Source organism: Acomys minous (assembly GCF_964271855.1).
Source record: "Acomys minous genome assembly, chromosome: 13".
In the NCBI taxonomy this organism is placed as follows: domain Eukaryota; kingdom Metazoa; phylum Chordata; class Mammalia; order Rodentia; family Muridae; genus Acomys; species Acomys minous.
The window spans coordinates 21,839,295-21,851,345 of NC_140495.1; the positions used below are offsets into that span (position 1 = coordinate 21,839,295).

Below are 12,051 nucleotides of genomic sequence, written 5' to 3' on the forward strand. Positions count from 1 at the left end.
TAGTTATATGATGTACTGTCCGCCCATATGTGGCAGCATGGAAGCCAGCACTGTGGAGGAGTTTTAAAAACAAGGCTGTTTTTTTGTTTGTTTGTTTGTTTGTTTTTTGTTTTTTGAGACAGGATTTCTCTGTGTAGCCTTGGCTATCCTGAACTTACTTTGTAGACCAGGCTAGCCTCGAACTCACAGCGATCCACCTGCCTCTGCCTCCTGAGTGCTGGGATTAAAGGCGTGCGCCACCACGCTCGGCTCAAGGCTGTTTTCTTTTACTAAGCATTTAGTTAGTTAACTATTTATTGTTCATGCTATTAATCAAATGGCATAATAGCCATTTTATACATAAATCACTAGGTTAATTTGATGATAGTCCAAATTTCCATTCTTAGAAGCTAAATCTTTGTGTTAACTGCTGTAAGACATTAACTGGAGCTTAGATAGCGAGATGTACTGAAATGAAGGTGTACATATGTATTTAGTTCAAAAGTTACCTTTTTTTAAAAAAAGATTTATTTATTTATTATTTATGTAGTGTTCTGCCTGCATGTTAGCTTGCACGCCAGTAGAGGGCACCAGATCTCAGTATAGGTGGTTGTGAGCCACCATGTGGTTGCTGGGAATTGAACTCAGGACCTTTGGAAGAGCAGACAGGGCTCTTTACCACTGAGCCATCTCTCCAGCCCTCAAAAGTTACTTTTGAGCCAGCATGATAGCACATGCCTGTGATCCAGTCTTGAGTTCAAGCCCAGTGTGAGCTACAGAGCAAAACTGTCTCAGAAGTGAAAGTTAGATTATGTTCATTTGTTTTGCCTTTTTTTGGGGGGGGGGGGGCGTTGTTAGGACCTCTATAGGCCTAACTACTTAAATGTGTTTTGGTTTTGACACCGTATCAGCTACTTATATTAAAATTTGCTCTGTATTCCTTAATAGTATATGTGTGCCCGTGTGTGTGTGCCCGTGTGTGTCTGTCCGTGTGTGTGTCCGTGTCCGTGTGTGTCCACAGAGGCTAGAAGAGGAAGGGCATCCATCCACCAGAGCTGGAGTTACAGGTGGTTGTAAGTCACCTGATGTGGGTGCTGGGAACTGCAGGAACAGTATGTTCCTTAGCCAACTCTACAGCCCCGTCTCTTTGTTCTTAAAACCACTTATTTTAAAAATTTGTTTGTATCTTCCAGCTACCTAATTTTATTTAACCTAGCTTTTATTTGGGTCCTACTTCTTAGCACTTAACTAAGTTGTGATTATTGTCAACATTCTTTACAAAGTGTCTTTTTTTTTTTTTTTTTTTTTTTTTTTTTTTTTTGCCGTGAGGCAGGCAGTCAGCTGTGTCTTTAGCACTTACTGCCCATCCTCTTACACCAGCTTAATGTAGGAAAGGGAGAAGAGAGGCCGCCATTAAGGAACAGGGAGGGAGGGGATTGTCAGAGCAGTAAATGAGTGTTTATGTATTCTTGCAGTTTATAAAAATGTTTGGGGAGCCAGCTTATGTTTGTAGCTCACGCTTAGCGGTGCTTAAGTGTAGCTGTAAAGACTGGAGTCGGTTTTTTAAGTGCACAGAAAACCTTGTTTATGAAAGCAGCAGCTGTTGGTGTAGTTTGACCTGTTCATTCATCTTAGACCTCACACAGCCACAGAGAACTTAACATCCATTAATGTCTGGTTAAAGTTTTAGTATGTACTTTATAATTTACTTTACACACCTTCAAGTTGTGATAGAGAAAAAAATGAATAGAAAATAAACCTAATAGTGTACACATAGAAACTGAGCAACAGAAAAAAAAGCGTCTGTCAGAGCCTCTAACATAAAACTGCAGAAAAGAGTAAAACTCTCATTTGGGTACGCAAAGCCCTCCAGCTCCTCTCTCCTGGGAGGCATAGCACCATCTAGAGGTGTGCCTTGTGCCTTATAGGGGAGCACCTTTGTACTTAAGTTTCATCTTCTACAAAGTAGGATAAAAAAAAATTAAAGATACCTACGCTTTTATGAATGGGAAATCATGTGAACACCCAATGAAATGATAGCCTTGAAAACACTTTAAAATATTGAAAGAACATGGCAGATATTAAGTAATCTCCTGTGAATATCAGAACAACTTTGCTTTATAGTCTTACTGTTGTTGGGCCATTCTTAAGTCAAATTACAGGTGTTAGTCAGGTTTTCTTTACTCTTTAATTACCATATTCTTTTGCTTCTTTTAAAGCTGTTTTCTAAGTGTTTTTTCTGTATCACTTGTCACCCATTTTTTTACTTAAAAAAAAAATCTTCACACTAGTTTATTCTTTCTTGTGTTACTAAAAATCCCGTTAGGTGCTTTCAGATTTATGTCACTTACTTTCCAGGTTCTTGCTGGCCTTCTGGCTCCTTCTACCCTAATTCATTTACTTTCAGTAAATGTAGCCAACCATGTGTCTCTTTAAAGTGGTCACAGTGCAGGTCCACAGCCTTTATCCTTGCACGTTGTCTGCTAGGGCCTGATACCTTATGCTGCCTAACACTTGGGTCTTCACTTACAATGACCTTTTCTACTCTAGTCCAAAGCATTTTCATTATTATATTTTATCTTTGTGGTTTTTGCCTTTGAATCATAATGAATTCATGTATTAATGTCTTGCTGACTTATAATGCTCCTTATGAACTGACATACCTGCACTTTAAAGCAGTCAGACAAAGAGAAAAGATTGTTTTTCTCCCTTCACTTGCAGAAAGGACTTTTTCTTGCTTTTCTGCCTCATTATTTTCAGCTAGTAATTTTTTCTATTTTTTCTAGTCTGGTGGTATTTAAAATTCTTTTTCATGCAATATTTTTAATCGTGTTTTTTCCTCCTCCAACTCCTCTCAGATCCCACCCCCAACTTTATGTGCTCTCTCTCTGGCTCAAATAAACACACACACACACACACACACACACACACACACACACTCACTCACACACACACTCACACACACACACTCTCACACACACACACACACCGAAAAATCAAAAACAAATAACTAAAAGACCAATAAGACAAAATGCCAAAAGGTAACAAAAAATTTACCTCGAAAACAGCGGAGTTCATTTGTTCACCCCAAAAACAACAGTTCATTGTGTTGGCCAACTGCTCCTAGAGTATGGTTAATATGCCCAGTGACATTGGAGAAAACTGATTTTCTCTTTGGCAGTGGGTATCGATTGCAAATGCTTTCTTGGTTAGCGGTGGGACCCTGTGTCTACTTGCCCCTGTCAGTGCTGGGACCTCACCTGGCTTGAACATGTGTGCAGGTCTTGTGTGGTGTGCTGCCACAGCCTCTGTGAGTTCGTATGAGCATCAGTGCTGCTGTATCTGAAGGCCCTGGTTCCTTGAAGTCATCCATTACTTCTAGCTCTTAAAATCTTCTGCTCCTTCCTCTGCACAGATCCTTGAGTCTTGAGAGGAGGGCTTTGAAATTTTATTTATTTATTTATTTATTTATTTACTTGTTTATCTATCTATCTATCTATCTATCTATCTATTTATTTATTATGTATACAGTGTTTTGCTTGCATGTACACCTACACACCAGGAGAGGGCACCAGATCTCATCATAGATGGCTGTGAGCCACCATGTGGTTACTAGGAATTGAACTCAGGACCTCTGGAAGAGTAGAGAGTGCTCTTAACCTCTGAGCTGTCTCTCCAGCTGGAGAGGAGGGCTTTGATAAGGACATCTGATTTAGAACTGAGTGCTCCAAAGTCTCTCACTGTCTGCACCTTGTCCACTAGTGTTAATTCTCATCTGCTGCCAGAAGCTTCTCTGATGGTGGCTGAGTGATACACTGCTCTATGGGTGCAGCACTGTGTCATTAGGAAGCATCTTGCTGGTATATTTCACTAGCAGAAGGACAGTAGTAGTTGGACAGTGGAAGTTGTTTAGTGGAAGTCGCGCTACAAAAGGTGGAAGTGCGCACCTTCTGGAAGGCGTGCAGCTGCAGTCGGTGGTTCTCCTGACACTGAGCTTGAAAATTCTTGATCTCTTCTAATTCTGAAAAATTCTTGATTGATTCAAGTGGTTAGAGTTTCAAATTTTTTGGCAATCCACTTCTGTGGCTTTCTTTCCCCTTGTTGCTATAATAAAATGCTCTAATCAGAAACACCTTGGGGAAGAAAGGGTTTATTTGCCTTACATTTTCAAGTCACACTCTTTCCTTGAGACTGTTCCGGGCAGGAGAATTCAAGGCAAGAACCGTGAAGACTGCTGCTCGCTGGCCACTGTGTGGTTGATACTCACCCCGCTTCCTTATATAATGCAGGCCGTTTGCCTAAGGATGATGCCACCCACAGCAGGCTGCGCCCTCCTCCATCAACTAATAATCAAGACAGTGCCTCCCCTGGCCAGGCAGATCTAAGCAGTTCTTTGACCAAGGCTTTCTTCTGACAGGACTCTAGGCTGTGTCAGGTTAACAATTAACCCCAACTAGGAAAACTTGCAGTTCTCTCTGTGCTTTGTGTCTGTGGCTCCCCCACAGCCAAAGTAAAGACGACTCTTATCTTTCCCAGCCAGGAGCCTATCAGTAAGGCTACCTAGGAGCATTTCCTCAAAATTCACTATGTATGAAAAGAGGGACTGAGTTGGGAAAGGTGGATTTGACAGTTCACCTACCCAAAGCTTCTTAATTATAAGCTTTGTATTAGCAATCATAGTTTCTGTAATCAACAGAAATCGCAGGGTTGCTAAGCAATACTTGACCTTAGTTGAAGCTTTCAACCTCTGCTTACGCAGTCTTAAACTCTGGACGTCGGAAGCTCTAGCCTGCAACATCCATCACTGAATTTATTGGCAGGGTTGATTCTACTGATCAGGCTGGCTAGTTATGCCACTCTCCTCACTCACTGGTCAGTGTGTGTCACACTCAGTCAGAGGGGACCTTCCCAACATAGGAAGACTATCCAAGAAGCCATTCCCTTTCTAGAACCACCACACTCATTTCAGGAAACCCTCAGTTCTGTTCTGCTTATGAAATAAACTTCATTGTTCTAGAGGCAGTAGTCTGTTCTGGTTTTACCTCATCTTTGTCTCTACTGTGAACTAGCAACTGTCTTGGGATCTCCCAGGATAGATAAAGGCCAACTAGGAATCTTCTGTGCAGAGTTTCATGCCAGGAGTAAGTCTCCTAAACCTAAGGTAGCTACACATCTAGTGTACCTCCAAAGAGAACCTTCCCTCTGCAGGGCAAAGATGGACAGTGAAACTAGATGCTTCCTCCTGCACAGAGTTCTAGATTAGAAACATGCTTTCCATGTATGGACAAAAGTAGGAAGATTTGGAATATTTATTAATATTTATGTGCTATTGGAAATAAATGTTCCCTTTAAGAAAAAATTGGTAATTTAGTAAGAACTCTTTCTTGCAAGAGTAATTGGGTCCTACTTAAGGATAATTTTTAATTAAAAATCAGAACATTTTATTAAGGAGAAGAAAAGCTGGAGCTTTTTGTGGTCTTGAAGTTTATTCTAATTCTTAGCTAACATTTTTATAATGCATAGCTACTTGCAATCTTCTAACATAAATGATGGCACTCTGTGTCTTATTTTTCATCTTTTACTTGAATTACAACCACTTTAATAGATTTGATAGCTGTTTCCTTACACATCCTAGTGTTTTCAGGAAAAGGGGATATCAAATTGTGGGTGGGTGGGTGTGGTACGGGTGCCCGCAGAGCTCAAAGGTATCAGATGACCCTGAGCTGGAGTTATAAACACTGGTTGTGAGCCGCCTGCTATGGGTGCTGGAGAGCACTGCGCTTTCTTAGTTCCTGAGCCATCTCTGAAGTCCCTTTTCTAGTTCAGTTTTTTGTTTGTTGTTGTTTTGTAAACCTGGAGCTTAATAACAATAGGCAAGGAGAACAAGTAAGTTGGTAGTAGAGTGTTTTAACGGCAAGTGACCTGATAATAAAAATGACCGCATTTTCTACTCAAGAAATGAAAGACATACAACTAGAAGTTTAGTCATGTCTTTCTAGAAGGTAGAAAAATATATGACGTAAGAGTGGCAGGAAGAGATGCTGGGGTGGTTTTTTTGTTTGGTTTTGTTTTTCTTTTTTTGCAGCTGTTATTGGGAGGGGGATTAATTTTGCAAGCAGATAAAGGGCTTTCCACTTACTTCACTAAACATGGAGTCCTCTGTGTTGTTTCTCTGCCTCCTCCTCCCTCCCTTTCTCTCATTCACCCCGACAGCCTTTTTATCCACTGGGGCGTGACAGGTGAAAGTCCATGCCTCTTCTTTCGGCTATGCTATCTTTTCCCTTCCCTTAGCTTACTCTGTTTTGGTTTTGTGTGCAGGTCTGTGGCTGTCCACTCTATTGGAAAGCCCCCATGTTCAAGGCTGCAGGAGGAGAGAAGACTGGATTTGTGACAGCACAGTCATTCATTGCCATGTGGAAAAAGTAAGTATGGAAGCAGTCATTCTGAGGCTAGCAAAGAATTGGGTGGCCCTTACAAATGGTATATATCTTATTAGCTTATTCAATAAGGAAAATTCTATGATTCATTACCATTTATACCTACAAGTTATTTGCCACAAGACATTGTCTATTATGCCATTAAATAATGCCAGGTGTGGTGATATATTCCTTAAATCTTAGCACTGAATATGCAGAGGCAAGCAGATCTATGAGTTTGAAGTCAGCCTGGTCTACATAGCTAGTTCTAGGCTAGCCAGGGCTACCTAGTAAGACCCTGACTCAAAAGTGGGGCTAGAGAGATGGCTCAGCAGTTAAGAGCACAGGCTGCTCCTTTAGATGTTCTTAGAGTGACTCCCAGCACCCACATGGTGACTTGTAGCCTTCTGTGTCTCTAGTTCCTGGGGATCCAAAGCCCTTTTCTGACCCCCTCAGGTACCAGGCATGCATGTGCATGGTACATAACAGACAAAACACTCATACACATCATTGTTTTCTAATCTTTAATATTGTGTTTGTAAACAGTAAAACAACTCTCCAGAGATACTTTTCAGTAACTATTTGATAGTTTCTTTCTCAGTTTTACTTATAAAAGTAGAGACTCGGAATTTCAATCCAATAGCAATAATAAAAGTAAATAATGATTCTCCTTTAAGAGTAGAACCATGTGTATCACAAGTTCTGCAGGCTAGAGAGGTGGTTCTGTGGATAAGAGTGCAAATATGAGGACTTAGGCTCAAATCCCCAGCACCCACATAAAAATCTGGATGCGGCTGTGTGTTCCTGTAACCTAAACATCACGAGACACAGAAACGGGGATCCCAGAGGCTCACTAGCCATCCAGTCCTGCAGAAAATTAAAAGTTTCAGGTTCACGGACAGACCCTGCTGTAAATGAGTCAAGTCAGAGTTGTAAACAGGTTGAAACTGCCGTCCTTAGCCACCACAGCAGACATGAACTTGTGCCTGTATATCTCTATGAATGCACCACTCACACACGTGTGTGCACACACCAGAATAAAATTTAAAAGAAAAATATACTTATAATCTTAAATAATTTAATGGATAATTATATCCAATTGATTTATAAAAATTCACTAAATTCTTACAGATTTTAATCAGCACTTTTTGTTTTGTTTTCGAGACAGAGTTTCTCTGTGTAGCCTTGGCTGTCCTGACTTGCTTTGTAGACCAGGTTGGCCTTGAACTCACAGAGATCCACCTGCCTCTGCCTCCCAAGTGCTGGGATTACAAGTGAGCACCACTGCACTCAGCTAATCAGCACTTTTTTGAGAGTTCAAGTTAAAGGACGAAGAACTAGTACTTATCAAATATTCCTGACTCTTAGCATTCTGATAAATTATCTCAAATTCAAGCCCAACTTTTTCTTTAAGTCTCTTCCTTGGATGCTATTAGATATTGCCTTGTTTTGTAACAAAGTCTTGTGGAGCCCAGGCTGGGCTCACTATAACCAGTGATGACTTAGCCCTCCTGACCTTCCTGCTTCCATTTCCCAAGTTCAGGGATTACATGTGTGCATTGCTACTACCCTGGGTGTATGCAGTGCTAGAGACTGAACACAAAGCTTTGTGCATGCTAGGCAAACCCCCTACCAACAGAGCTGCTCTCTATGCCCTAGGTGTGATTCCTTAAAACACTATTTAAGACAGTGGCTCTCAACTTCTAATGTTGTGACCCTTTAGCACAGTTCCTCACGTTGTAGTGACCTCCAACCATAAAACTAGTGTGTTGCTACTTCCTAACTGTTATTTTTCTACTCTCAATGAGTCATAATGTAAATATCTAATTTTCAGGATATCTGATATGTGACACACACACTCCAAAATGGTCGTTACCCACAGGTTGCAAACCACTGATCAGGGCCAGTGTCTCAGGGTTTCTATTGCTGCAGTGAAACACCATGACCAAAAAGCAAGTTGGGGAGGAAACGGTTTATTTGGCTTACACTTCTATATTGCTGTTCATTATCTAAGGAAGTCAGAGCAGGAACCTGGAGGCAGGAAGTGAGGCAGAGGCCATGGAGGAGTGCTGCTTACTGGCTTGCTTCCGTGGCTTGCTCAGCCTACTTTCTTATAGAACCCAGGACCATCAGCCCAAGGATAGCACCACCCACAGTGGGCTGAGCCCTTCCCCATCAATCACTAATTAAGAAAATGCCTACAACTGGATCTTACGGAGGCATCTTTTCCATCAAGGTTCCCTCCTTTCAGATAACTCTAGTTTATGTGTCAAGATAATATAAGCCTAGGTAGCATAGCCAGTCTTCCCTTTTAACTGCTAACTCTTCTTTATAGATGTCCTTCTCACGTTTTCTGGCCCATGTACCCTTCCTCCTAGTAAAGTGGAAATGCTGTCTACTTATTATTTAAAATATACACATAAATGAGGCTGGAGAGATGGCTGAGAGGTGAAGAGCACTGCCTGCTCTTCCAAAAGTCTAAGTTCAATTCCCAGCAACAACATGGTGGCTCATAACCGTCTGTAATGAGATTTGGCACCCTCTTCTGGCATGGAGGCAGAATACTGCGGAAATACTGTATAAATAAGTAAATCTTTTTTTAAAATACACAGATAATATTAGCAGAATTAAACTTAGAGATTCCCTCTAATTCCCTCATACTTCCCCAAGGCTTTTAGTTGTGTGCTGTTTGAATGAAGTGAGTGATTAGCAAGTGTATTCCTAGTCTTAAAAATCTAACAGAAAATCACATTCTTCCTTCATTATATTAGGACTGAAGTGGTCAGGGTATGTGAGTACTACCAGTTAGTAAACTTCCTTAAAGAACTACACCCAAGCCAGAGGTGACAGTTCCTTCACGCTGTCCCCTGGGTTTAGCCATTGTGCTCCGGCATTGATTCTGAGTGGTCCAGATACCAAGGAGTATAAGAAGAGCCTAGCAGAATCTACACCGTCTGGATTATCACTGACTCACCTCTCCTATAGCAAAGAAAAACAGCCTGATAAAATACAAGGAACATCCCTTTTTAAATGTGTTTATAAGTAGTGGTAAAAGTAAGAGACTTTATTGAAGCTAGAAATAGCACAAAAAAGAAAAAAAGGAAAAAAAGGTACTAATGAGCAAGCATAAACCAACAGAGGAAAAAGCATTTGTTCTTGGCGTGGTTTTTTTTTTTAATATTTTAAGAATTTCAGACAAGAATACTATATTTATAACATTTCTACTTCTCTTCTCAACATCTGTGTCCCTGTTCTTGGTATGCTTGCAATCTAGAACACGGAACAGGGAAAGAACAGTAGGAACCTTCCAACATGGCTTACATAGCAAGTTCTAGAGCAGCCACGGCTATCGACTGAGACCCTGTCGCAAGAACAGACAAACATACTCAAGAGCTCACCTTGGCCTTTCCCTTTCCCAATATGAAAATCAGAATTTGAACTGAGAATTTTGGATTTAATTGATATGTAAAAACTGTCGTAGGATTTAAGAACTTTTAAGGTGGTCTGGCTTCCCGTCAGCTGTTGTCCTTTATCGAGGTAGATGCCTGGCCCTGAAACGTGAGCTAGGGGTTAGAAGAGTTAAATTAGTGATCCAGCCCTTGTTAGAGGCATCTGTAGTACTGAGCTCAATATTGTTGGCAAAAACCCACCGAGCAGTCTAGCAAAGCAGCAAGATGTCAGTGTTGACTAAGAGAAAGCCGTGCACAAGCTGGAGGTTATATTTTTAACATGCTAGGACAGTGTGAGACCCTGAGGCCGACTGTAGCAAAGGACAGCTTGTGTGCACTTTGATTCACATGCTCACTGTGAGAGTCACAGCAGTGTTAGTTAAGTCTCTGAGAGAGGGCAGGCATTTGTTAACAGTGGGTAGAGCAGCACAGCACAATGATGGACACAGCAGCCATATCCATTTATTGAAATGAGTTGTCATCTTTGGGAAAAACAACTTCTGCAGAAAAGCAAATGAACAAAAAGTCATGATGGGCAAGTCTGCAGGAAACTGTTCACAGAGTTACGTAGCACTGTAACTGAATTCATCCCTCCTGTAGTAAAAGAAGCCTAGAGGATGCCGGTACATTGTCAGTTACTAAAATGGTTTGGGTGCCCTCTAGTGGCAGTTTCTCTAAAAACACCATTTAAAAACCAGATTGGGAAAGGAAGGCTCAAATGGAAGTGAATGATGGTTTGAGTTACCATTCCTAGGAAAGGGGTTTGAGTTTTGTTTTGTTTTTTTAATTTCACCCTTCACAGAAATCAATTTAAGTTCCAAATATAGTATATTAAAATATTTAAGGGCTGGAGAGATGGCTCAGAGGTTAAGAGCGCTGCCTGCTCTTCCCAAAGTCCTGTGTTCAATACCCAGCAACCACATGGTGGCTCACAATCATCTGTAATGAGATCTGCTGCCCTCTTTTGGCCTGCATACAGAACACTGTATACATAATAAATAAATAAATCTTTAAAAAAATAAAATATTTAAGTCAGGCATAAGTCATGCCTGTAATTCAAGCACTTTGAAGGCTGACTCAGGAAGATTGCTATGAGTTCCTGCCTAGCCTGAGCTACAGTGTAAGTTTTTTCTTAAGTCCAAAAAGTATTCAGGCATAAATAATAAACTAGAAGGCGATAATACGGAATTCAAACATTTTGACATACACATGCGCATCCTGGCTTGCTCTGGAAATGAGAGCTGTGTAGAATTTTTACAGCTGCGTAGCGAATATTGCAGTTGTTCCACAGGAGTATACTTCTGCTGGTGACCAAACACTGGACTGTACACTCCTTACAGGGAATAGAACCTTTCCTATTTCCTTTTAGCCGAGCTCCCTCAAGGCCAGATGCAATACCTCACGTACAGTTAGCATTCAATAAAGCATTCAAGGAGGAAAATAAAATCTGGAGTTGATAATTGAGTTTAGAGAATAAGAAATATTTTTTTTAATTAAAAGACTTCAAAGTTTCAACCCATATAACAAAGACCTGCACACATTTTTTTGTTATTGTTGTTTTGGTTTTTTTCTTATTTGTTTGTTTGTCTGTTTTGTTTTGTTTTTCAAGACAAGGTTTCTCTGTGTAGCCCTGGCTGTCCTGGAACTCACTCTGTATGCCAGGCTGGCCTCGAACTCAAGGAGATTCTCCTGCTCTGACTCCTAAATTCTGGGATTAAAGCCATGCTCCACCACTACCTGGCTTGGTACCACCATTTAAAAAAAAAGAAGTCCAGGAAAAGGACTAGTTTGAAAAGCTTTTAAATTTTGCTTTTTCAGTGTTTTGACTTTTCTGTCAGAGTATATGGACAGCAAATTGTTGGAGGCAAAGAGTTCTAGAAACTTAGAAGACTTAACAAAGAACGGGTTTTCTAAAACTTGTTCTTTCGAAGTCAAAATTTAAAAGCCCCCGTCAGGCAGGCCATGGCTATGTCAGCCTAACAGTAGCGGCGGTGGTGTCGCACACCTCTAATTCCAGCACTCAGGAGGCAGAGGCAGGCGGGTCTCTGTGAGTTTGAGACCAGCCTAGTCTACAACACTAGTCCAAGACAGCCAAGGCTACACAAAGAAATTGTGTCAGGAAAAAAGCAAAAAACAAAAACAACAAAAATAGACTGTGACATCTCCTCCATTGCACAGTAATTTATCTAAGGTCTTTCCTTCTTACT

At 40.9% G+C, this 12,051-nt stretch overlaps 1 protein-coding gene across 2 annotated transcripts in view; it reads left to right on the forward strand.

Annotated features, from left to right (window-relative positions):
- PPP2R3A (protein phosphatase 2 regulatory subunit B''alpha) overlaps positions 1-12,051 on the forward strand; it is a 128,662-nt gene that overhangs the window by 60,078 nt on the left and 56,533 nt on the right. For both annotated transcript variants that reach the window (XM_084752357.1, XM_084752358.1), the window contains one exon: positions 6,298-6,401. In XM_084752357.1, coding sequence (XP_084608483.1) covers positions 6,298-6,401 — 104 coding nt within the window. The remainder of the gene's footprint in view (positions 1-6,297; positions 6,402-12,051) is intronic.